This window comes from Acanthaster planci, linkage group LG04 (genome assembly GCF_054643075.1).
Source record: "Acanthaster planci isolate LZ-2023a linkage group LG04, COTS_SCS, whole genome shotgun sequence".
In the NCBI taxonomy this organism is placed as follows: domain Eukaryota; kingdom Metazoa; phylum Echinodermata; class Asteroidea; order Valvatida; family Acanthasteridae; genus Acanthaster; species Acanthaster planci.
This window is the reverse complement of record NC_141780.1, coordinates 4,258,656-4,283,899: the sequence shown is the minus strand read 5'-3', so window position 1 is coordinate 4,283,899 and position 25,244 is coordinate 4,258,656. Positions and strand designations below refer to the sequence as shown.

Here is a 25,244-nt window from a genome sequence, read left to right as displayed (position 1 = left end):
CTTCAAGTCTTTATCATTTTCATGATAAAAATTTCCAGTGGAAGGGATCCTTGATTACAATTACAGGGAACAACCATGTGAAGCGGGAATAAAACCAGGCAGGGACAAAAAAGGGAAAAGGGTAACACTTTCAGGGCTTCATGGTGTACATCCATCATCTGTCGTGGCCTTGCATCAAACTAGCCTCGTAAAAGAAAAAAATTCCTGAATAAGATTAAGTTGCCGGATATCATCGTCGCCCCTCCAAGATCCCCACTGCATGACCTAAAAGCCATTTTTTGAGTATAGTAGGGATGGGGGGGAGTAGGTGCGTATCTAATTAGGGTTGGAGAGGTGTGTCAACAGAGCAAGGGGCAGGGGTCCGTTGGGTTGACGTATGGCTGCCATACCGTTCTGCGACTGGGACATGATTTAAACCCCTGCCCTCCTTCTCAACGGTTCACCGGAACAAAATGAACTGCACGGGACAACATGGGAAAACCACCACATGTTGGGGTACTTTTTCGCCATCATGAACTACATGTACATCTCAACTCCAGCGGTCGTAGGATAGCTGCCACCAAAATTGGACCGTAGAATTACTGCAATTGCTGCAACCACAAAACTTCACAGTGTTGCAGAGCCCCAATATCTCACATTTTAAGCTTATATATCCCAAGCAAAAAGGAGGTCGAGAACCATTTATAGGCAATCGAGTACCGAAGTGAATACCTCACGCGCACAATTAATGTGTAAAAGGCATTAGCGCGAGAACCAGTGCGTGAACCAAAACCCTGTGAATTTGGCCTAATACAGTTATCTGTCCATTTTGAGTAATCACTGTGCCCATAATATCACTGGCCAATGAGAAATCTTCCATTGCACTTTGTACGTTTTGATCGCTTGCACCGACGAGACAAAGCGTGAAGGAAGTGGACACTCCAAATGACACACAGTATCCCTACAAGCAAGCCAGGGGCAATGGATTCTTATCCCTCAGAACCAACACAAAACAAAGGAGACATACCTCATCCTTGAGGAGTTGTACCAGGGCGTCCCTTCTCCTTCTTCAGCCCCTTAAGTTCCTCACAGGCCTTGGGGTTCTTCCGGTTGAGCTCCAGGAGGGCTATGTGGGCATCTTTCTCCCCAATAGCTGCGGTTATTGCTTCTTGTCTGTAAAAGGAAAGAGGAAATGATGGTTAAACACTGCATTTTATTCTGCTGAACTGGTGAGCAGATTCCAATCGAAGAAGGAGCAGTTCTTGGCTTCACGTTTACCACCAAGGACCTGATTTTCAAAAATTTTGCTGGATTTATCCTAAAGACGTTCGAGGAACTTATAAAATAAGTTTTAAACAATTAAAAACAACGGTTGTGTCTGCTTTTTGATTCTAATAAGCTTTAATCTAATCAGGATTCACAAAACCAAAAACATGCTTTAAACCTGTCGCTCAATGACATGGCTCCAGGTTCCAATTCTGTCAAGACCCTAAGTTTGCAGCTGTTTTTCCCTCAATGCAAGAGCAATATACCTGTAAATTATATTGACATGTACAGTGCAATGTACTTAATGTGCTTCGCTTTGATTTCTGGGGAGAAAGACTATATTTAATGGCAGAGCTTCAAGACTTGTGTCTTTTCTTAAAATAGCTTGACCTCGCACTGGTACCCAGCACAGTGCTAACATTCACAACGAGAAGTTAGACGTGACCAAAGATGCTTATGTCATATGGACATATATTTGCTGGCATGCTGTACTCTATTCCTGACCCTTGCTCAACAAATACATGTACTGATGTTGAGAGTTGAAGTTTTTCATAGTGAAAGTGGCAAGCAAAGGTGATGGCTTTGCGGCAGCACCATGTGAAAAATCTCTTTTGTGAGTATGTGTGGTTCTGATAAGAAGCGGAGGGTACTCAACGTTTTGAACGGTATGCTCCGTCTGTCGTCGGGGAGACAGTCTTGTAACCTCTGCCCAAATACTGACGTGTCAATGTACACCAGAGTTGTTGCTTAACAGATTTGAGACTGTTCAACCATTTGGGTAAAAATGCTGATTTTGGGGGGGGGGGGGGGTCAAACACAGAGCAACATTTCCTTTAAGAACAGCGGGAGACCACCTAGCTGACAAATGCCAGATCACCATTCAAACATTAAAATGAACGAATAAAACAAACAGCCGACCCAACAAGCCACCAATGCATGCAGCACAGGAAAACATGTATGTCAGATATATGCATGTGAAGACCACACGCAGCTTCAACATTTAAGACAGCCGAAAATTCATCCAAAATTACCCCTCTGGAAACAATAATTTGTAATTTACGATCACGCCAACCTTTCACTTTTGAAAAACACTTTCTTTGTTAGTGTTCCAATTCACAGACTGGATGATTATAAACACTTCTTGGAAGTGGTTTTTGATGGCACTGGCTTTCCTTTTATGTGCTCACTCTACCGCAAGCTCGATTACACCAGTGGAAACGCTGCAGAAATGTTTGTCAAGCACGGACCCTTGAGTAGAGGGTCCATGCTTGAATACAAGATTTCGCTATGTTTCTACCTTAACTTTTATGTCCCGCCAGTGCTCAGTGGTCATTTTTCTGAGTGCACACCTGACCAATTTCTTATGCCCACCAACAGCAACGGCTCTTGGGTCAAAGGACCTGGGTCATTTCTGTATTCTTACGTTAACACTGCCTTGCAATGCAGCGCAACGGTCCCCATGATGCAATGCACTGCCCCCACGTAATGCAATGCGTGGTCCCAATAATACAGTGCAGGTCCCACAATGCAAGGCACACTCCCAGAATGCAATGAATGGTCCCCAAACTGAACTTACTGTCCTGATAAAATGCAAGGTCCCACGATGCAATGCAGTCTCAAAATGTACTGAACAAAATCTATGTGCAGAGTGTAAGTTGCATGCTCCCCAAATGTGGTGTATGGCCCCCACAATGGACTACTTTGATATTTCTATCATCACTACTATGAACATACAATTATAAGCATATATACCGATTATTGCATGTATGTTTAAAATTCCAATAATGTAAACTAACATAAACCATCACACATCACAAACACTTCCACAATAATTTTTTTCCATTCCCCCTTCCCCCCCCAATGTAAAATCTCACATCTATGTGTTTACATCCTCCAGCAAAGCACTTTCCGTCAGCACCTGCTGGCCCAAACATACTGAAGACCTGCCACTGGCTGCTAGACACAGTAAAGTACCTTGGCCCCCCTGCTTAAGACTCCCCCACCCTCCGGGGGCCATGTATCAGGCTTGGCACGATTCTCCACCGTCGTCGTCTGTTGGCTAGTCTGAAGCTGCTTACTACACCTGCTGCTGTCACCTGAAACCCTGCTCAGCTTGTCAAAACAACAGATGTCTGATTACACCCCCCCCCAAAAAAAAAATAGTCTGAATTCAATATTTTCCGGTCTAAGCTACGGTGAAAAGATTGCTCTGTATGGTCCTGCTTATTAAGTTTAAGTGTCTGTGGTTAATAAGCCACATTATTTTTATGAATTGGAGTGTTCACAGATTTTAAAACTTGTGCAGTGTAGTGTTACAAAAACTTGGGTGGCTTGTTGGAAACTAGGTCACGATGTTTTCAGGATAAGTGAAGTCCACCGACTCATTTTTGAGTACTGGGTGAACTCGAGGGAAGCTGTTTATTTTTTTGAGGAGGGTGGAGGGGGGGGAAGCGGAAATGCATTTTGATCTAATTTTCGACACCACTTAGCTGAGGAAGGGAATGGCCAGTTGGGTTCAAGTTTCTCTTGCGATGTACTGTATCAGGTGTGAAACTGCAGGGTAATCACAGTATTACATGCGGAAAGGACACACTGAAAACACTAGTGCCCAACACAGCGCGCATTTCATGAACTCTTTACAAAAGTTACAAAAGAACATGGTTTGCAGTGTCTAAAAATCTTCATGGATGTCACTTTTACATGGAACAGAATGTGCCACTGTGTGGCAACTAGAATGACACTTCCAAGAGGCACTGAGTTCTTTTTCCTTCTTTTTTTTTGAGGGGAGATGAAAAAATTGCAGAAAATCATATACTTTGGATACTGTCTAGCTAATGAGCCAAATCCTCTTCACCTCACTGGCTCTGTAATTGAAAGGAACTACTCAGTCTGACCCCAATTTATCTTTACGAACTGACAGGCTGAAAAATACCTAGCACTGTGGCAAAATTGATATATGACAGGGATTAGATCTGGCTCGAGCAGCCCACCGAGGAGAAAAAAATACCAAACCGTCCATCAATCAGAGAACGGGGAGGGATGTGGACTGCACTTCAGAGGTTGGGAGGATTTGGAGGTAAGACCTGTGGTCTTCTCCTCCCTGCTCAGACAAAAATATCAATCACTCAGACTGACAGCTCGGAACCACTCTGATTGGCAGCCAGATACGGTACCTTGGGTGCTCTCCCCTGGAGTTAAAATGGTTCCCCAGAGGCAGGTTTTAGTTAGTAGGGGAGAGTTAGTTGAGGACACAGGTGATTTTTCAGGGGGGGTACATCTACTATGTATCTCAGGCTTTAGTTGACAAAAGTAATTAATGGGATAGGATTAGCAAGGGATTTAACCAATATATCCATACTTCATCTTACAAAGCCAACTTCAGTATCAGTTACAGATCTTCTCAGACTGATTTTCACGGTAAATAGTAGAGCTGTGCTGAATATCCACATATCTGATAGATTACCAAATATTTGTTTTTTTCCGAATTCCAATTTTCAAATTCAAAATTCATAAAAAATAAAGGAGAATTTTCTTTTTTAAATGATAAAAATTGCACTTTGAAGGCTTATTTCAAGCAGATTCCTTACACTTAAAGGCAGCTGATATCCCAACAGTCCAATATAGAATCCATCCTAGAGTATGGAACTTGAACAGAATTGAAGGTTGAATATTCGAATAGGGAAACATTCGATTCGAATCAGCCCCAGTGAATGGTAGAAAAGTGGAAACCTAAAGAAGGGCATCATCAGCAAACTTAGGACAATTCTTTTGTTGGCATCAAACTAACACTGGAAGGATTCCAAGGCTGGCCTTCTAGGTCTTATCACAGAAGGAATGTTCAGGTGGGAAAAACTCTATTAACTACACCAACTGCATTGCATTCTAGAAATAAACTTTGAGGAGATGGTGATTTAGGGATATATCGCTGTTCCCATCAAATGGTTAGCAACAATTTTTGAAAACCACTCTGTAAATTTACGTTGCATTTTTTAACCCTCTCGGAGCAGCACAAACGGAAAGAGACCTTTAAGATGCAATCCACAGAGAATGACGGGCAAATGCTTTTTGCCTTTTCCCCCCTTACGCAGCCGACTGGTATGCGGAGGATAGAGTGTGAGAAGAAAGGAAACACACTAAGCTTCTGCAGACTTTTGCCATGAATCATGAGAACTAGCCGAGGACCCCCAAACAATGTGCCTCGCAGGGGTCGTAAAGGGATTTCGGCAAAGGAAAATACATGTGCATAAATGTCAAAATTGAGTCATAATGTGTTCCACTGCTCTTCACTGAACCTTCTGAGATTGGAAAGCCTTCTCAGTACGTGGGCAAATAGGTTAAAGATGAAGAACGGTGGGACTGCAAAAAACAAACTTGGATATGATTAAGTTGTCAATGTTCAACTGTTCTGACTAGTTTGGAGAATCAGTAAATTTCTATTAAGTCAACAAATCTAATAAGACTGGGGGGGGACGAGTGGAAAACGGACTCATAACTCGTAATCTTTTGTGACTCAGATCGGCTAATGCTTGCAAATATAAACAGAACGCAGGTGGGAATTTTTTCAAAAGCTTGATACGGTTTGAAATGGACAAGAGTAACATTTCATCCAGTTTGCAAATCAAATGAATGCATTACTGAGTTAACTCCTTAGCTTTTGGCAGTATTTGACAACCGCCAGAACGACATTTCTGCTTATAAGAGTCGTGTTCTGCTTCAGCATAAATCTAATCTGACCAGGCCAGCTGGAGCAGCTTGTTCCTAACAGAAATGTGACTGGATGACACTGCGGTGGAAGCCAAAATACTGACCAATCAGCCTCTCCGACACTAAATTTGTTACTATTTTCACAGAGTCTTATGATTAGTGTGACTGTGATTGAGTTTGAAATGTGCAGGTTGCTCATTATCAAATAAAGGTGTTAACTGGAGACTTGTATAACTTCAGCCACATGCCTGTGGCAAGCCGAGACACATTTCAGAGGTCGGCATGAACATAATACAAAAGTATTTCCCTTCCAGGGGAACTTGATCAAAATCAAAGCCTACACACTAATCTCTGTTGATCTTTCGTGCCAGAATTAATCCCGCATTTAACCTTTTTTATCTACCGACTTCCAAATTACATTAATTTTTATAAAGTTAACAGATGCTTAAATATAGACATGCTTCAGGCTAAGTCTCAATGGAATCAAGTCAACTCGGACCCAATACCATCTCGGACACAAGCCAACTCAGACCCATGCCAACTCGGACTCCAACCAACTAGGACCCATGCCAACTCACACCCATGCCAACTTGCATCCATGCCAACTCGGACCCCAAACCAACTTGACCAATGCCAACTCACATCCATGCCAACTCGCATCCATGCCAACTCGCACCCAAGCCAACTCGCATCCATGCCATCTCGGACCCAATACCAATTCGGACACATGCCAACTCGACCAAAAACCAACTTGGACCCATTCCAACTTTCACCCGCACCCAAACATACTTGGACCCCAACAAGACCTAATAAAAAAAAATTTAACAGGACTTAATAAACCAAAAGAAGACATTACACCGAATCCAACCTAACAAATCATTACCACATGTAGTCTTCATCACAGATGTTGGCATGCTGGCTACATAATCCTGAAAGGCTACACATCTGGGTCTGACACGTAACTGGTCTATCATTAACATCAAAGTGAGTTAAGTTATGACTAATGGGCAGTGACAGACTTCCCGTGTGTACCAAGGAAGCTACTCAGCCTAATACTATGCACACAGAGCTATTTACTTTGCATGAGCAGTGAGCAGGACCAAGAGAGGGTACCAGCACCATTTTCCCAGTAATGGAGGCTACTTTGGTGGGAACAACACTTCGCTGGTTCGCAAATGACTATGAAATCCGCACATTAAGGTCGCGTCGCTTCCCACAAAATGAACACTCCCTACCAAATGGCTCTTTTCAAGTGATGAGGGCATGCTTCCGTTCAACGCAGATCTTACCTGGTCGTAATTTGTTTTGCCGCTGTGGATGTTTGGTCATGGTATTTTCCACAGACTGTAAAGTATGGAACACAATTCTGAAATGAACTGAAGTCAGAGCATTTTTGTTTAAACCTCTACATTACGTGCCAGCAAAGGGAAGTATCTGACAGAATTGCCTAACAGACACACAAGTAAGTTACAGGGACTTTGATAAACGAACCCTTTTATCGCATGACAGATACAAAAGTGGTGTAACTACAGGGGGCATGGGTGACACACGGCCCTCCCTAGGTGGAGGTATGTGCTTCCCTCCAACCCCCGTTTTCTGTTCCCTTCCCCCTCCCATTTGAAATGTTGAACACATTTTGTGTACTTCACCAACTTTCAGTGCTCCAATAAAAAATGTGTGCATCCTTCTTAGAAGTTTCACCCTGGCTTTACCACTGAGCCATGAGCAAGGAATTATGACTTCGGATGACTGGGTTCCAACTTTCTCAGAGATTCTCCACATTTGGGTGACTATCAATGAAATGGTTGGAGGCCACAGGCCAAGATTTCAGAGAACTGTCATACAGAGACCAGTGAAAAGCAGAATTCCACACAAATGGGGACCAGCTAAAATCAGACACATCATCATAGGTTTTGGCAGGTAAATTCTGTTTGCTCAGTCAAACTTTTGTTGATGAATTTAAAGCCACAAAATTTGCTCCTGGTGATAAAGCAATGGACAGCAGTTCAAAGTCTGAAGTCCTAGTCTCCTTCCTCAAAGTTACTGCCAAAAAAAATCATGCATAGTGCTGACACACCTTGCTGCAGCAGCAAGCAACAGCCTGGCTTTGATTTATGAAGAGCCAAGAAGATATAGACGTGACGGTGTTAATCAAACTGACAAGCAGATCAGCTTCTGAACTCTGGTTTTGCATCAACTTTTCAAGGATTATTCGAAATTCCACTGAGCAGGTCTGTCTTCCAAACAGACCGATCTCAGAGGAATTTGTAAGACATTGCATTGTTGGGACACAACCACCCATCCCATTCAAACTGCAACTGGTATTTTCAGCTTATTCTGATCAAAGGGTACGCTAACTTACAAGACTTCACCAAATGAGGCCGCCATTTACAACATCTGGTCTCTCTTTTGTTTCTTATTCCCTCCATTATAGAAGTAAAATGAGGAGATGATTGAAGGTATTGAACAGGAAAGAGCTCAAGGTTTGGAAATTTGGGGCGCTCTCTCTGCAGCAAGAACAATTTCTGAGTCATATTTTATCCCATATCTTCAATACATGTACTTCTGAGTTGACTCGAAAGACACCCATGCTTCAACATGTGACTAACTAGATTTAAAACTTTGCCCCGAGGTCAAACCTTGACAACTTTGTTCAGTTTTCAAACATCGTCTGACTGACTTTGCAACTGCTCCTGAAGTCTTATCAGAATAGACCAATGACATGACAACTTCCCATTTCGTTGACATGCATATCATCCACCCTGGCTCCCATGGGAAGGCTCACATGTAAACAAAGCGTGATGTCATCATTATGTCCAAGGTTTATGTGCCTCAAGGTTAAACCCCCCCCCACAGGCAAAGAAGAGACCGGCTGATTGGAAGTTCATCAGCCGGGCTCGTTCACTCGCACGGTGTATAGTACATTCCACTCAAAATCAGTCACACATGCACGTGAATGTGAGCGTGGGCGCAGTGAGTTCGTACCAAAGAACCCTTGTTGATGTGAAAACATACACCCCCCCTCTTGTAGTCGCTTGGGTGTTGACCAAAAAAAGGCTGTCAATTCAAATGATTCGGACTGGGCTTTATCCGCCCAAAACTCACTTCATTTCCATGGCTTCTTCTAGTGTCTTCCGCCGCTCCGTCTGCAAGGCACTCAGCTTGGCTTCCTTCTCCCGTAGCACGGTGGTGGTGGTGGACAGCTTGTTGCTGGCCGTAGAGAGCTGCTTCTTGACTTGCTCCAGCTCTCTCTTGAGGTTGTCGATCTGAAAGCAGAAGAGGGCGAGGGAAATACAAGAACAAAGGTACCTAGCTAGATATCTAATTGCCGTCCCGTGGTTGTCAGTCTCTTGGAACCAGATGCCTGCACCAAGAAGCCTTGGTTTATGAACTGCATCTACTTTCAAAGCCTCTGGATCAAATGCAACGGAACATATGAGGAAATCCGAAAAAGGCGGGCTCAAACCTTGACCTGTGTACAAAAAACTGTATTAAAGACACTGTGCTGCCTGTGGGTTCACAAGACGGCACATCATGAGGGTACGGGTGGTAACAGACTTAACCCCTTCTCGACTGGAATTTCTTTCCAAAATGTAAAGACCTATTGCAGCTGGAACTCGGAAACAGTTTCTTTAACATGGCAAGGAACCATTGAAAAATGTGAATTTGAGGATTCGGTGATACAGCAAAAGGAAAATGTGAATCATAATGCTTGGCCATAACTGAACTGTGTTCAACCTGTTCAGGACATGTAACTGTCTAGCGCACCGAATGGTGTAACCAGTATGCTCATCCTATCGTGACAAATCAGCGTCATTGCACCCCCGACAGCCTACCTGTCTCTGCAGGTTACTGATGGTCTGCGTCTGCTGGGCTAAGACCATCTCCCTGTCGGCCGTGATACTGACGCTCTCCTTCAGAGCTTCCTCCAGCTCCTCTATCCTCTCATCTCTCTGCCTGACAAAGGTCTGTGAGGAAAGCAGTTCCATCATATGAGGTCCAGGAATTTACTTTAATCCTTCACTTGACTGGGTGGATATTTGAAGCCTACCCTGGTTTTTATTCAGAGGCAATGGCGAGTCAAGCAATGATGAAAAATGATTTTAAGTTCCCTATATTTGCTCCGAGTATTGCCACCTTCGGCAAAATACCACCTTGTAGGTGAGCTGAAAGCAAAGAGCCGATGTCAGAGCCTTTGCCCAGCTATACCCCCCCCGTGTACCTGTGGCTATTATTCATGTTCTATTCATTACACAATCAATGGCTCCTCAGGGTTTACTCGGTGTGACCAGCCAGGAACCCTCCCTTTCCGGTTCCTCTAGGAGTCAAGAGTCAAAATCCAAGGTTGCTCAACAGTGACTGAGCTACCCATGATGTCTCGGTTATGAACCAAGTTATGAACTGTGATAATTGGCAGAAACAGTGGGGGTTCTGTTGCTAACAGCAGACCCCTAACGTGACAACATGCTTGGTTTACATACTTTCCTACAGTAGAAAGGTGGGATATGACCTATAGGAAAGCGCATACGTAAACCCAGCATGACATCATTATATTTAACGTCTATTAGGGTTACTCAAGCCCAAGACCTAGGCTATCCTCAAGTTTGGTCAGCCTTTTCAAAAGGCCTTTACCATTGCTATCCATCCCCACAAACTGAGTCTTAAGGTAACTTTTTTTAGTAATTTGACTAAAGTTGTATCAGACAAGGCGAACTAAGCAGTCTGTTTCATATATATCACTCAATTTTGCACCCTGACAAAAAAGACAACATGTGATTGAAAACTGGTGAGGGCTTGTATTGATTGACATCGTGCGAGATTCTTTAAAGGGTTTTCAATCCAAAAGTGACTCTGGCGACTCAGGACTTCTTCTGTGAGGTAGAATCACATAATTCTGACTGCCCCTCTACCTCCCCGTCTTCGGCCCACCTGGAGCTGCTGCGTGTCTGTGCTCAGCTCGCCTTCCCTCCTCCGAGCTTCCTCCAGCAGCTGGGCGTTCTTCCTCTTCTGCAGCTGCTGGTCTCGCTTGACCCCAGTCAGCCTCTTGGTGGCGTCCTTCAGCTGACTGCGGGATGCAACCACGGAACGAGAAGAAATTTTACACTGAACACCTGCAAAAGTGGACTGTCCTGGGGGAAGGATGCTTGGGATATTCGATTTCTTGGTCTGTCCCCCGCCCCTTCTTCTGTCTTTTGCTCCATAATAATGAGCGGGATCCCATTTTCTTGTCCCCCTAAAAAACAATTTTTTTTTTTTTTTGCAGAACAGATTTGTTCGGTGTAAATACCATATCAATTCTGTGAATAGAAACTTGCCAATTTTAGTGTCCATATTTTTTAATGTTTCATTGAATGTGGTCAGATAGCTTTTTCAGGAAACTTTCCAGGGTGTTAAATGTGAGCATAACATTACATACGTATATGGATTACAAATGATGCTGTTCCTACCATGATTTTTAAGACTACTAGTTTGAGGCATACCAAATGAGATGAACTATGTGTGACAATATGCCCACGAAATGCAAATGAACAAAAAATTATGTGCTTCTACATACAAAACCATAACAAGACAAAACAAAAATGAAAGTATGGTGGAAATAAAATTACGACTCCATGTTCATGCATTCTAAGGCAACATCACATCGTCGGGTTCCCCACGAAGTGATGGATAGGATTGTTTTGGTGCACCACGAAGTGACGTACCATCCATAGACTTTACACACATGATACGTCACTTCGTAGTGCGGCAACTATCCACAATACGTCACTTCGTAGTGCGGCAACTATCCACGATACGTCACTTCGTGGTGCAGCAACTATCCACGATACGTCACTTCGTGGTGAAACCAACGACATGTTTTTAGAAATATCCCATGTTCAACAAGGGCTATCATTTATATAACGGGTTTTGCCCTTACCCAACATATATATTAATAAACACTGTATGCTCAGTGCTTGTCTGAGAGCTTGCGAGAAAAAGTCACAAGCTTACTCGGGTGGGACTCGAACCCACAACCTCCTGCTTACTAGTGCAGACGTCTTAACCAATCGACCACCGAGCTTGCCGGGGTCAGCTGGCCGGTCCAAGTCAGGTGAAGCAGCGGGTACCGCTAACAATTTCAAGATGTATTTCTTTTTGCGTTGGGGAGATGTTAATTTATATAACAGGTTTTGCCGGTTATATAAATTAATTATGGGGAGATGTTAAATAAATTAACATCTCCCAACGCACACATACAAAAAAAAATACATCTTGAAAAAAGGGCTCACATGCGTAATATTATATTTCTACAGTCTTACCCTCACAGGAATTTCTTATGCACGGAATTCATTCTCAAGTCACAATTAATCCAACTCAAAAAAGTACCACAACATCTCCAACAGGCTCTGTGCCCCGATGCATGCGCAACAACAGCATGTTACCTAACGGTATGAATGAACAACTGCCACGACAACAAACAGGGATGACAACTCCACAAATTTTTCCAAAGCTGAAAACAGAATATAGATATGAATGCACTACGATACAAGTGACAGAAACCAGGGAAACAGTGGCACAAGCACACTGCGTACAATATGAACAAACCAAAAAACCTTCTATTTTGAAACAGATAACCTTGAGTTAACGACATGGATTGACAAACTGATTCCAGGCAAAGAAAACAAAAAAACTCACCCCGGACAATGCTTCCTGATTATACTACATTATGAGTTAGGTATAAAAGGTTACAGGTTAATTTGATGAGAACACTCGTAACAACATGTTAAAAATCACTTCACTGCATGCCATACAAAAATACAATGCTTTCCCTAAAAAAAGAGGTTTCCATTTTGTTGATCCAAACACTTGAAGACAGGAGTGTCTTCCACAGGCCGTACGTGTCTCACAGACCAATAGAACACCCTCGGATATCTGATTGCAGTCTGTACACCATGGGACAACAAAGGTATGACTATGTCGACGTGACAGCTACTGCTCTGCATCAGCAGCCTATTGTAGCAGTAACAACTGGTTTCCTTAAATGTCCTCACCTCAGGGAACACTGGCAGGGGAGTCTAACTGATTTTTTATTATTCTTGAGAATCCAGGTACCGGTACATGTATATGCAATTCCAGCTCTGGCTATGATGACCACAGGGGTAAGCTTTCAAGCACCGAACAGATTAATGCTATAGAAGTCAATTTCTTTTATGCCATCTGCTAACTTCTTGTGACCCATAATTTTGATCTTAAGCTCCGTAGATCAAAGCCTTGCCTCCTTCCTTCATTACACATGGCATCACCCATGGTTTCAAAACTTCTTAAAGGCACCATGAAGGATGGTTCCAAGTTCTGAAAATGTTCAGTGACAGGTAAGCGAGGGTATACGGTTCACAGTATCTAAGACAATCAGAGATGTTATCTCCTTCCTTCCTGAACAGCTGTTCATCTTCTGAACAGACCACTCTTACTAAAGACCTTAACCTTGAAAAAAGCTCTATTAGTAAGAAAGAGGCTTTAAAGACAGATCAATGCCTTCTCTTGCCTTCATTGTCAGCTCTCTCTTCCTCTGAATGGAACTCTATCGATGAAGTAGTCTGAATTTTGAAACTGATCTATCAGTACTGTTTAACCACATTCACACCTTTCTGAGCACAAAACTCTAACCACTGCAGGAACGTTCTGACCTTTGGACTTGCTCCATTAGTATCTATCAAGGACCAAGACTGATCCAAGCTCCCAACAGTCCTTTGCTAAGCAGCTTACAAACCTTAGCTCCCCCACCATCTGAACAAGGAGGATAATCTGGATTTTACAACTGGTCCAGTGGTATTCACGGAGGACTAGGATCAATCCAAGCTCCCACCTCTCCTTTCCCGACTGCCTGTGCGTACCTTTCAAGCTCCGTCACTCTCTTGTCCTTGTCGTTCTTCTCCCCTTCCATCTCCTTCATGATCTCCAGGAGGCGGTCCACCTCGCTCTGCGTCTTGGCCGTCTCGTCTTTGTGCCTCGCCGTGGCTTCCTCCAGGGCCTTGGCTGCCCTCTTCTCCTCCTCTTCTTTGTCCTCTCGCAGCTGAAAAACAAGAAGATGATGCACATCTTGAAAAAAAAAAGGATCATTGTGATGTCCAAAGTCTCTTCACGTATGTTCATTAAAATAGCCAATAGCTCGTCGTGCCCTTGTGCAGAAACAGCATTTTTTCAAAGTACATGCAAGTTGATTTCTGATTTCTAGGATTCTGAAAGGTACACTAATTTGGTGCCTCGAGCCTGTGGCTTTTAACATCCCACCCAAGGGACAGGTACAGGGGCCATTTGCCAGATTGGGTACTGAACTTCAGGAAGTAGACAATAGTGTGGCAGTTAAATGTGTGCTGGCTACATCTCCAGGAGCAAGTCCATATCAACTCATTAATAGTCAGCGGTCTTGTTCTTTCCACTAAGAGTTAACGTACACAAATCACTACTCAAACGTTTTACTTCAGACTTGAAGTCAGACAAATGCTAATGACTTCTAGTACATGATCATGCACAGGATAGCAAGAGCTATGCTAATATTACTTTCTGGGGTTTTTGTGGGATATGTTACAGGCAGGGGAGCTTGACTTCAGCTCTTGGTTGATGGGGAAAAAAATCTACTTCCATTTCAGAATTCTAGACAAGTCTCATGAAAAAAAAGTTGTCATTCTCAAATGCTCCAGATGCACTGTTAAATACAAGTTGGGATTTATTGTCTTAACAACACAAGTCAAGGACCTTCAAAACAGTAAATTTGATTACCGCACTGAAACCAATTCGAAAATGTGTCAAAGAAAGGACCGTGGAGGACACGTGTATTTTGTATTAACAATGCAGAAAAAACATCACAATTACTCCTAAGGAAAACCTACTGAATTTAGCATGACCAGACAAGACATGGCATTACCTGCACGCGCTAAGTATCAGGTGGGATAAGAGCTGGGACCACCAGAGGTGGAAACTAGAACGAGACCGATCAATACTTGCCTTCTCTGAAACATTCAGAAGATCAGGTTTTAAACATCAAACTGTTTCACATGTGTGCATGCACTCCGCACGATAATTTCACTTAAGATATCAGTGAATCTCATCCGGCTTTAAAAGGAAAAATCAGAATCCAAATTCTATTTGATATAACAGCCAAAAATCTGACTAAATCACGACACAGAAGGCTCAAGATTTAACAATGTAACTTTCTACTCTCGTAACACAAGGGCTGGGAGGTGCTGCAAAGAAAACTAAGTGACACATGTTAGTAGGAGGGTTACTGTTAAGAATGAAGCCAGGGGAATAAGCATTGGGTTGTTTTTTTTAAAAAGGGTTTCTACATAAAGTAGGGTCATTCTACCGTGCACAAGGATTATATCACATGCCTTGGTGTGCGACTAAAAAACGACAATGTCACTTGTGACAAGTTCTCTTTGCTCAAAGTCTGGTTAACCACTCCGGCAAACTACCGGGTATTATCAGACAGTCATTTATATTTGAACAAGGACGCAGCAACCCTGTTCTCTGAAATTTCACCGATCGAACAAGGTGGCTTCACCGCTCCGGTTAACTAGAATCAAAGATAGTCTTCTCGTTATTTGTACAAGTAGGTTCATGAAGAGGGCTTTCTCAAAAAAAAATCAAGGAACAGCCAACAGTAAGTTGTCTATTCAAAGGAAATCTGTGAGTGAATTACAGACTTCTGCGTCTTTTGGGGCACAACATGTAGAAATGACCCAGCACAGTACTCCAGCACAAACCTCTGTTACTCCCTCAATGAATATTAAACCACAGCGGCTGTGCATCTCAGCAACTTTGGAGTTCACCAAAGGTTTGAATTCAGATATCACTTGACTGCATTTCATGTCACAGTCACAGTTTAACCCAATGATTAGAACCTGTTGTAAGATGCATGTAATTCAATAAAACTGTGCTCTGCTCTTGTGCCAAGAATGACTTATGTTGGTCAACAAGGCTTTATTCCGTACGGCCTGGAAAAAAAATTTAAACTCAAATGAAACAAAAACACTGGGACTGACTCAACTTCCAAATGTTCAGAATGGGAGCGAGCATGACCATGCAGGATGCTGGTGAGAGTATAGGGGCAACTTACCATGTATATTTTGCGAGTTTTCTGCGCATGCATGAAGATAGAGAATCAAAACTCAAGGGATGAAAGAAAGTGAGCATTAAATGAGTGAGAAAACCGTCAGCATGATAATCATGCTATAGCTGTCTGGCGTTTTCTTGCAAGCATGTCACCCAAAAATCTGGGGTCAATTTAACAGGTTTGTTCAAAGAACATTCAGAATAGGAAGTTCCAAAATGGCAGCACTCAGACACAAGTCATCAGCCAGTAAGACATAAAAACAAGTTCACAATCAAAAAACCATTTCTAGAATCTAGTCAGGCTCCACGTCAAGCCCAGACTTACTCCACTGCGAGATTCACATGGACTGCTCAGGAGAGCCTGAATATACCTGGCTACAGCTTGAAATTTTCCACTCGCCTATGGAAGCCGATTACTTGCGGCATCATTCACTTCCCTTTGATGTATGTGCCAATTCCAGCTGTAGACAAGTAATTGGGGGTAGCCCTTGTCTGCTCTTTTTAGTCATTAATTTTTTCTGGTGGCTTTTTATTATTTGGGGCTTGGACCCAGACTTGACTACCTCTTGTCAAATGGAAATGAGATTTGATAAGAATAGAGGAAACAAAATCAAACAAAGAAGACCGAGGAAAAGCTGAGAATGTCTCTGCAGTTGAGTCTTTCTTTTGTGTGTGTCTCAAAGCTCGCTGAAACATTAAGACTATGCTATAGGAATTGAAGCCTTGTCAAATGTGAGTTTTGAATAAGGAGCATGATCATTTGAGCACAATTATGCAGGAAAAGTACAAATATCCTGCAACATAACTCAGACTCCAGCTCACGCCTGAGTCCTTTTGCAACCTAATAATCGGCATTCTACCCATAATCAAAAGCCTCATACTCGGTAGTACTCAATGCTACTCACGCCATACTGTCAAGCCTCTTAGGCTGAGTCTTAACTGTACCATCTTGCATTTTAGTATGCCTGTCAGCCTATGAGGAAAAGACTCAACTGCACCAGAGCCATGTATAGAGAGAGTTCCGACATAAGTACCACCATTGTTGGAGACAAGTATGCCTGGAATGCATGCGTATAGTTAGTATACAACAGCCGCACGCTCTACTGTACATGTAATGAACAGCCATTTTGTTTCCAAAATCTGAAGCTGATGCTATACTCTCTTTACACCGCTCTGAACTGCACAACTCGAGAATGGACTGTGAAAAGTGGGCCTGAAATGTCGCCAAAAAGGAGAAAGTGGATGACAGGAGAGTGAAAGATGATATTTCAGCTCAGAAAATGCAAACCTGTCCCTGACTTATGCGAACACATGCATAAATGCAAGAAACAAAGGAGCATTCCCGCAGTTACTAGGATGAAGGAAATGGGTTACATAAAAATCAGAGTTTAACTGATTCATCATTTTTAGCTTCAAGTGATCGAGTGGGTTCTGTGTTTCCTGTGGCAATTTCTATAAAGCTTACAGCTCAGCTGTCTAAAATAGCAATGCGAAATTGTAATCTGCACACACAGCACTGGCAGCGTCCTGTAGTGTGATCCATCAAATTTGGACAGTAACTTAATAAGGTTTTTTGGACAGTAGTAAGCTGGACACATTTGCAATGGACAAGTTTGGTGAAGTGATGCAAGAACTTAAAGAAACAACAATGCACAGGCCTGAGGTAGGCCTAATCGAACATGTTCACGCTCTGAAATGAACTTAGAATTTGGAAATACCAAACTGGCTCATTGCAAGGTCTCAAGATCTTAGTTTTGCCGAACAAGCCACAAAGGATAAATTTAACTGGCCCTGAAAAATGCTGCATGTAATCCAAGAGTTCGGTTGACTTTCGGGGACCCCAGGCCACTTTGAGCCCACCTTTCTCAGGTCCGACTCTAGCCTGGCTGTTTCCTCTGTCTTCTGAGCCACAGCCAGCTCCAACGTTGTGATCTTGGAGTCCTTCTTGAGACTTGATGAGGCTAGCGTGGAGGCATGCTCCTTCAAGTCCATTAAACTCGCCTGGTGAGACAAAACATTTGCAGGACTGGAATAATGATGAATTGTTTCTCCATAGATTAAAGGAATGCCTCAATAACTCGCTTCATTCACAGGTTAAAACCCCATCTGCCACAATCCATGTCTATTGACAACTATCTGGTATCTGTCCACAAAGTCTGTTATAGTGCTGGGCTAAAACACTAGAGTGCTTAGAAGTACCCAACTACAAGACTTAAGTTCTTGTGAAGAACACAAGTTAAATACAAAAGTACTTAATAAGTATCCAACAACCATACTGAAGCACCAGTGAAGTATTTGACTACAACACTGAAGTACCAATGAAGTGTTCAACAACCATGCTCAAATACTAGTGAAGTACTTGACAATGAAGTACCTGTGAAATACTTGACTACAACAACAAAGTACTTCGAAAGTATTCCACTACACTTCTGAAATAGTGTTTTTGGCAAGTACTCAACAAAAAACTTAATACTTGTGAAGTACTTGACTAAAATACTAATATACGGGTGAAGTGCTTGACTGCAGCACTTTACTGAGAATACCAACCTCTTTCTCGCTGAGCTCCTTCAGCAGGCTCTCCAGCCTTGCCTTGACCTCTTTGAGCTGTCGCTGTTGGCCTTGCATCGCCTCCTCGTGCTCCCGGGTGCTGCGCTCCTTCTCCTCCCTGGCCCGCTCCAGCGCCCGTCCCTTCTCCATCAGTGCATCCTCCAGGCTGGACACGGCGCTGTCTGAGCTGGTCTGCTCGGCCTGGGCAGCATTCAGCTTAGCCCGCATCTGGTCACACTGCTCCTCCTTCTCCCGAAGCTGCTCCTGGAGGTTGTCAATCTGTTGCCATGATGATGGTAAGGCAAAAGAAGAAAATGAATCTTTTAAACTCAGGGTTTCTTGATTCAAGAGGAAAGGCTGTTTAGCATTTAGCACAAAACTGCTTGTAAATGCGAACTGGACATCACAAAGCATCTGCGTCAAAATTTTCCAAATATGAAACTGTATACCTTGTACATTTGCAATGCCATTCCAAAATATGCTTACATGTGAACAGCATCAGAAAGGGAGAAACTCTTTACCACAAGGGACATCTCATACAATGGACAAGTCAGCTTATCTACCTTTAAGATTATTTCCTTTTTTTCCTCATCAAGGAAACAAAACTGACAAACTTTTACGGACGGGATGGCATCCAATTTTAATCTCCATCAAAACAACATGGGTGTGATTTACCCTCTATGTGCATAAAATCAGTGTTTTGGAACATCCCCCCCCAAAAAAAAATTGTGTTAATGCATTTGGTTGAGTTTGGTTGCCAAGCCGAAAGTGATAGAACAACTCAAAATTAAACAACATGTTTAGTTTGACAGCTCCCCCAAAACAAACTCCATCCACGTTGGTTATTACTCACGGTAGCCACAATAAGATGAAGTCACAGCCACAGGCTAATACCAGCATGGCTACCTCGTGAAGGCCAAACAAAGGACTAAGTTACTTCCATGATCACCACTGAACCTTAATCCTTGTTTACGAGTATGACAAAACTATACAATACATTCAGTCTTGAAAAAAAAATTACTGAGGACTGCAAAGAGTTTTTCTAAATGTTTAAACAAGAGGTGCCACCCGGGCATACCACAGAACAAAATAAGGGGAAAATAAGGAACAGCACGAAGAGCAGCAGTAAAATGGAACTGGTCACTGGTTAATTGATGCAAGTATTCTGACAATGCAGAATTCATCAAAGCCAAACACAAAGAGAGAGTGCAAAGAGGCATAGAACAATCTTGCAAAAAGGTAGAAAAGAGAGAGGACTCAACATGTTCTATCCATGCCTTCAAAGATGTAACGTGGAAAACAATTAAATTGGAAAAAAAGCATACACTATTTCCGGGCAATAAATCTCTAATTCTGTGACTTACAATAAAAGATCATGTCATTGGACCAATATAAAAGCAATTTGGGGGGTTCACTTGTAGGTCAAAGGTCACCACTGCCCTTCTCAAAATACAGGCTAAGTCTGAACATGGATTTTCCTTCCGCCATAGTCTGAATCAACTGGCAACGGCTGGGATTTTCCCCTAGGTCTATGGTAAATTACAGCAGCCACTGGCCAGTGGCTTCTATAAGGGAAAATGTTATTCCATGCAGCAGCTGAGTGTGTAAGACACAGCTGTGGCTTATCTGGCCTTAAAATTTCCCTTGGAACCCTCCACCCATATGCGCCGTCCCATTTACAATTTTTGTTTTTCAACAATTTGAGGGAATGTGATCATTTTCAGGATGATTATCTATGGGAGGAAAATGGGGCTGCAGATTGCGGCCACTGACGAAAATAAAGCAAGAGACATCAATTTTTCTCATTTGATATGAAGCGAAATCCTCAGCAGTTTTACCCAAAGCTAGATAGTGAGAAAGGCCAATAGGATCATTTGCAATTATCCACAACGAAAACAGCAAAACTTTTGATCATGAAAAAATTACTTGAGACAAAAAACAGAGAGTTGGTACTGCATACCAAACTGTGAACATGTCATTATTGAGAGTACAATCTCAAGCGTCAAAACTTGTGAAGTAGCATCACAGCAGCATTATGATCTCCAACTGATTAATGCCAGTTACTGAGACAAAGATTACACTGTTATTTTATGATGTCCCACTGTATTATTCATAGGTCTGAACAAAGTGGATGCGTCGTTTACCTGGAGACATCAGAATATAATTATGGACTTCCAAGATAATCACCGATCTGCAATTTGTGATCGAGTGGCTGCCAACTGAAGTGCAGGTGTAACTGCACATTGAGAAGAATATAAATTGGGCACAAGTTTTTCACCATTTTCTGGAGAAAGTACCTGACTTGGTGCTGAAACTTCAGATGATGATACTTGTCTATGAAAGGGACCCAAGGAAGGTATGAACTGTGTCTTATTTTCGACTGAATGAGTACAAAAAACCTGTTGTGGATTGTGTGTGTGTGGGAATGTTTTTGAGCGGGGCACTAAATTTTTTTCAAAAAAAGTACCGTAACTCTGGCCTTGTTGGAATGGTTACATGCAGTGCGCATAAAGTCCACAGCACCAACTCAGATTATAAGCACATGTACATCCATATCAGCAGGTTAGTCTATAAACAGGAAGCAACAAGCTCAGCTTGTTTCGGTTCTGTGAAAGCAAACTTGAATACAACTTATGTCACCACAAAGTTTAACAACGTTTCAAGTTTGGTAAAAGAACACCATTAAAAGCTTGATGACATCAAATTTGCATTTATGTTTGCTCTCACATCAGGCACAAACTGGCCTTTTGAAAAATAAGAAACAAGAGCAGTAAATGCCAATGATCCTATGGGCCATTAGGCACACGGCTGACTATTAATAACACAGGCACTAAGAGAAGATAAGGAGTTGTTAGTGGGTTACAGTAGCGTAACTGGGGTGAAATTTCCGAGGGGGCACCTGGGGCTCACATCTTTCTCCAAGTGGGCATCAAAAGCAAATGAACTGAAGACTTATACAGAGGTTGTATACATTTCAACATTTCAAACAGTAGTGGGGAGCATTCCCCCAATAGTTAAGCCACTGGTGGGGTTAGTACGGCTGTCACCTTGATTTGAAGTATGTATTGTTTCCGCTCCTTGATGTCCATGGCATTAGTCAAATCAGAAAGCTTTGCGGGCAGCGAAGCAAAAAAAAAACATAACGTAACAATAACACAAGATATGGATTAGAAGCCAGCTTGGTGAATTATCTGCTGAGGGCCGTGATGGTTTTAAAACAAAAGACAAGCTAATACAATGTATTCAATGTAAATGTGATAAGTAGGATGATCATCAGGTCATGAAACCAAGATCAGCAGCCTACCCTCATAGGTGCCAATATATACTCCTGGGGGAGAGTGGCATGTGGGAGTAGAGTGACTTGCCTAGTGTAAGCAGCTGCTGGATTCAAACTTCCGATTCTCTGGCCGTGTCCGAAATGGGCTTCCAGAGCTACGGCTACGTCTACTGTCTACGCGTCTCCACGCATTTCCAATGGAGCAAAGACCTAGACCTAGCTCTAGACAACAGATTCGGATGCAGCCTCTGATCGAGAGTAAACAGTTCTAACCACCTGGATCACTTGACCACATCCTTCCCCCCACACACTATGAGGTAACAAGGTCTTAAATGGTTTGAAAAAGACAAGGAGGGATGGAGGGGTGCTATTCACTGTATGTTGGCTCAACAGCAATCAACGAGTCCACCTGATCCCAGCCCTCGTGGCAACATCCTTACAACAAGCACGGCACACAGCAGAAAGAGGAATGTCCTAGAGGACCCCTTACATGTACACGTATGTCCCTATACAACCAAACACTGTCTACACATATTGTTATCAAGCGCATCCCGTGGTATCTCAAACACTCCAAAACGTTTTGAGCACAGCCCTGCCAAAGAGAAGGGGATACCCTTTGCCACATACAGGCTACAGTGTATCTCCTAATTATCTAGAAAGGGGAGCTGTAACCAAGTCCACTGCAAGCCCAGAGAGGAATGAACAAGGACAAAGGAACTCTTTTTCTCAGTTGATTTGAATATCTTTGCAATCTATCCTCCGACTGGGATGACTTGTGACTGACTTTGGAGGACTTGACAACTGTGCCCATTGGATGCTAACTACTTCATTAACCCTAACTCCCTAGGGTGTGTGCAAAATCATATTAAAGTTGGAGGATTCAGGAATGTTAGGGTTAAAATTGCCTGACTGAAGCAAGTCCTCAGACTCCATTGAAGGTACATGTACATGTAAAAAGCTGTTCTATTGTTCACAATCCACTCAGCTGTTTGTTTTCAGAAGTGGTAACTCGTCTTCTGCTTAAGATCCTGCGGATATGTTCGGTGCTAATGTTGCCAAATTGCTTGCCAGCCAAGTACACGTACGTGCTCACAAACAGCTGCAATACATGCTTTTGTGCTTTGAATTTTGTCGGCTTATGTACAAACTTCCTGGCTCAATGAAGACAATATTTTTGATGCTTGTGAACACAAGGTCGATGGCATTACCTGGACTTCTCGGCTGTCACAGAAAAAAGTGCAGTGGAGACCAATAACAAATGGTCCTTTTGTTCCTTATGTCTCAAGCAAACTTGTACTAAGCGCTGATTGTTCCAAGTCCCCCCCCCCCCGCCTTTGTACCGTAAACCATTATGGTTTCTATCCATTCGTCTTCCCTTATGAACTGACAATTCATACAAATGTTTCACTTCTTTGACGCTTATTTCTAAGCTCCAATCATCTAGACTGGAGATCACAAAATGCTTTCTACATAATCACAATCACTGTCTAGATATAACCACTGCAAGAGAAGGAAAGGCTGAAACACCCGTTGCCTGGCAACACGGAAGTGAGTAATATAAAAACCGACCTCACAAAGAGGAAAACATTTTCAGGAGATAAAGCATGTGCATGTACATATAAAACATAGCTGTATCATTCAAATTTGGGGGGGGATTAATTTTTTGAAAAGAACACTAAGAGTAAACATTTTTGCAAACTAGACTTTCCTTGAGGGTGGTTTTTTTAACACAGTCTGTACACACCTGTATATTTACTGCATAAAAAAAATTGAAATACATACTGTACATGTACTCAACAAGGAGGATTATGCTAAGGACAAAGTCTGATCATGTGAATAACTTGTGGCACACTTTACATCTATCTGAAGAGATAAACTCACACATGAAATGCACAATTGCTTCAACCAAACCACACAATCTAGTATCTAAATAATGCACATGATGTGATGTTAAGACTAGAGAAAATACAAAAAAATAGAAGAATCTCTTTTTCACAATGATGATAAGTTTCATGCCAAACACCAATTTTTCTCAAAGTCTGATCTGTTTGGACTCTTTACAGAGACTGTGACTTTGACATTAAACTTGGTGGCACGCTGCCGAGCATTCTGATCTGCAACTGTTTCAACGACATCCCGCGGATAGGAGCCATTGATTTCCCATGGTGGGGTCTGCTAATCTGCTGTAATAAGACGTTAATTTCATTACGCTGCCCGGACAGCATATGCGCGGCTGAAAACAAGTGTGGCTCTCGGACTCTTGTGTGTGGCTGTAATCAGTTTAGCGAGACGGTTAATTCTGGCTGATTTGATTCTCTGATGAGGTTGCAGAGAAGTTCCCTGAAAAAATCTGGAGTTAACTTGAGAGTGACGGGCAGCAATTCCTCTGCTTGTGGTTCTGAATCAAACCTGGGCAATTGTTTGTGATTTGTTCTACTCTGTGGCTTTGTTTAGAGGGAGTGAGTCAACAATTCTCATCTGAGAAAAGATGATGTTTCGCCCTCTACTTTTCGTCTAATTCGGACCGAGGACAGGTTGCCGAGTCTGAGGACCCACAGCACTGTCTTCTCTCTTGGTTTTATCCCCCGTATCCTGACTGTATGTACAGCACAAGAGCATTCACCCAAGACCCCCAGTGCACTGCCTGCACTGAAACGACAATGGATGTAGGCAAACACAAATGGAAAAACCTTACAGGTTCATCACATGTGTGTGTGATTTGCACATATTCCTGGTATTAGAGTCTGTGCACTTCTCCAGCCAGAATAAGTCAACAGTGAACGCGCTCTCCAGTGAAAGGCAACATGTAAAAGTGTATTATTAAAGCAGGCACGGTCGAAGCCTTTGTGTTTATGCATGTTGACTACCACAACAACAGCGGTCATTATCAACCCATTCATTTGTCATCTGCCAGTGAGGAATGGGACCCCAGTGTTTGCAGTCTGAACGGGGCTCCCGTCTGGGGCTGCCGCAACAAAAGTCAAATGAGCTGGAATTCTCTGCAGATTGAGTCCGGTTGATAATGGTTTTTGTCATGACTCATGATAAAGGCACTTACAACCATGCAAAGAATTTGTAAACAAGTTTTGCGCTGGCTGTTTGACTTGAACTTTGAGATACTGTAGTGACCTCTACTCGAGCAAAAAGTGATTTTTTTTTTAAATCAGATTCTGACCAAGATATTACTGATTTAGAAAGTTGTTAACACAATGCACTTTGAGAATTGGCCCGAATAAACAAAGACTAATGTCTAGAAAACTAAGATTGGTGTCAAGGAAATTAGGCCAATCAAGTAGTCAAATAAGGAAGTTTTCATTTGTTTTCTGGTGCTATATTTTAATGACTAAGGTTCAGTCAATAAGTCATTTTCATGGGT

The 25,244-nt window shown here is 42.5% G+C and overlaps 1 protein-coding gene across 1 annotated transcript in view; it reads right to left on the bottom strand.

Annotated features, from left to right (window-relative positions):
* Positions 1-439: 439 nt before the first annotated feature.
* LOC147799314 (ERC protein 2-like) overlaps positions 440-25,244 on the bottom strand; it is a 43,302-nt gene continuing 18,497 nt past the window's right edge. Inside the window, 12 exon segments of the mRNA XM_087135431.1 lie at positions 440-457; positions 1,007-1,036; positions 1,038-1,152; positions 9,055-9,215; positions 9,786-9,917; positions 10,879-11,014; positions 12,625-12,648; positions 13,824-14,002; positions 16,049-16,069; positions 17,905-18,045; positions 18,592-18,870; positions 21,639-21,701. Coding sequence (XP_086991557.1) covers positions 440-457; positions 1,007-1,036; positions 1,038-1,152; positions 9,055-9,215; positions 9,786-9,917; positions 10,879-11,014; positions 12,625-12,648; positions 13,824-14,002; positions 16,049-16,069; positions 17,905-18,045; positions 18,592-18,870; positions 21,639-21,701 — 1,299 coding nt within the window.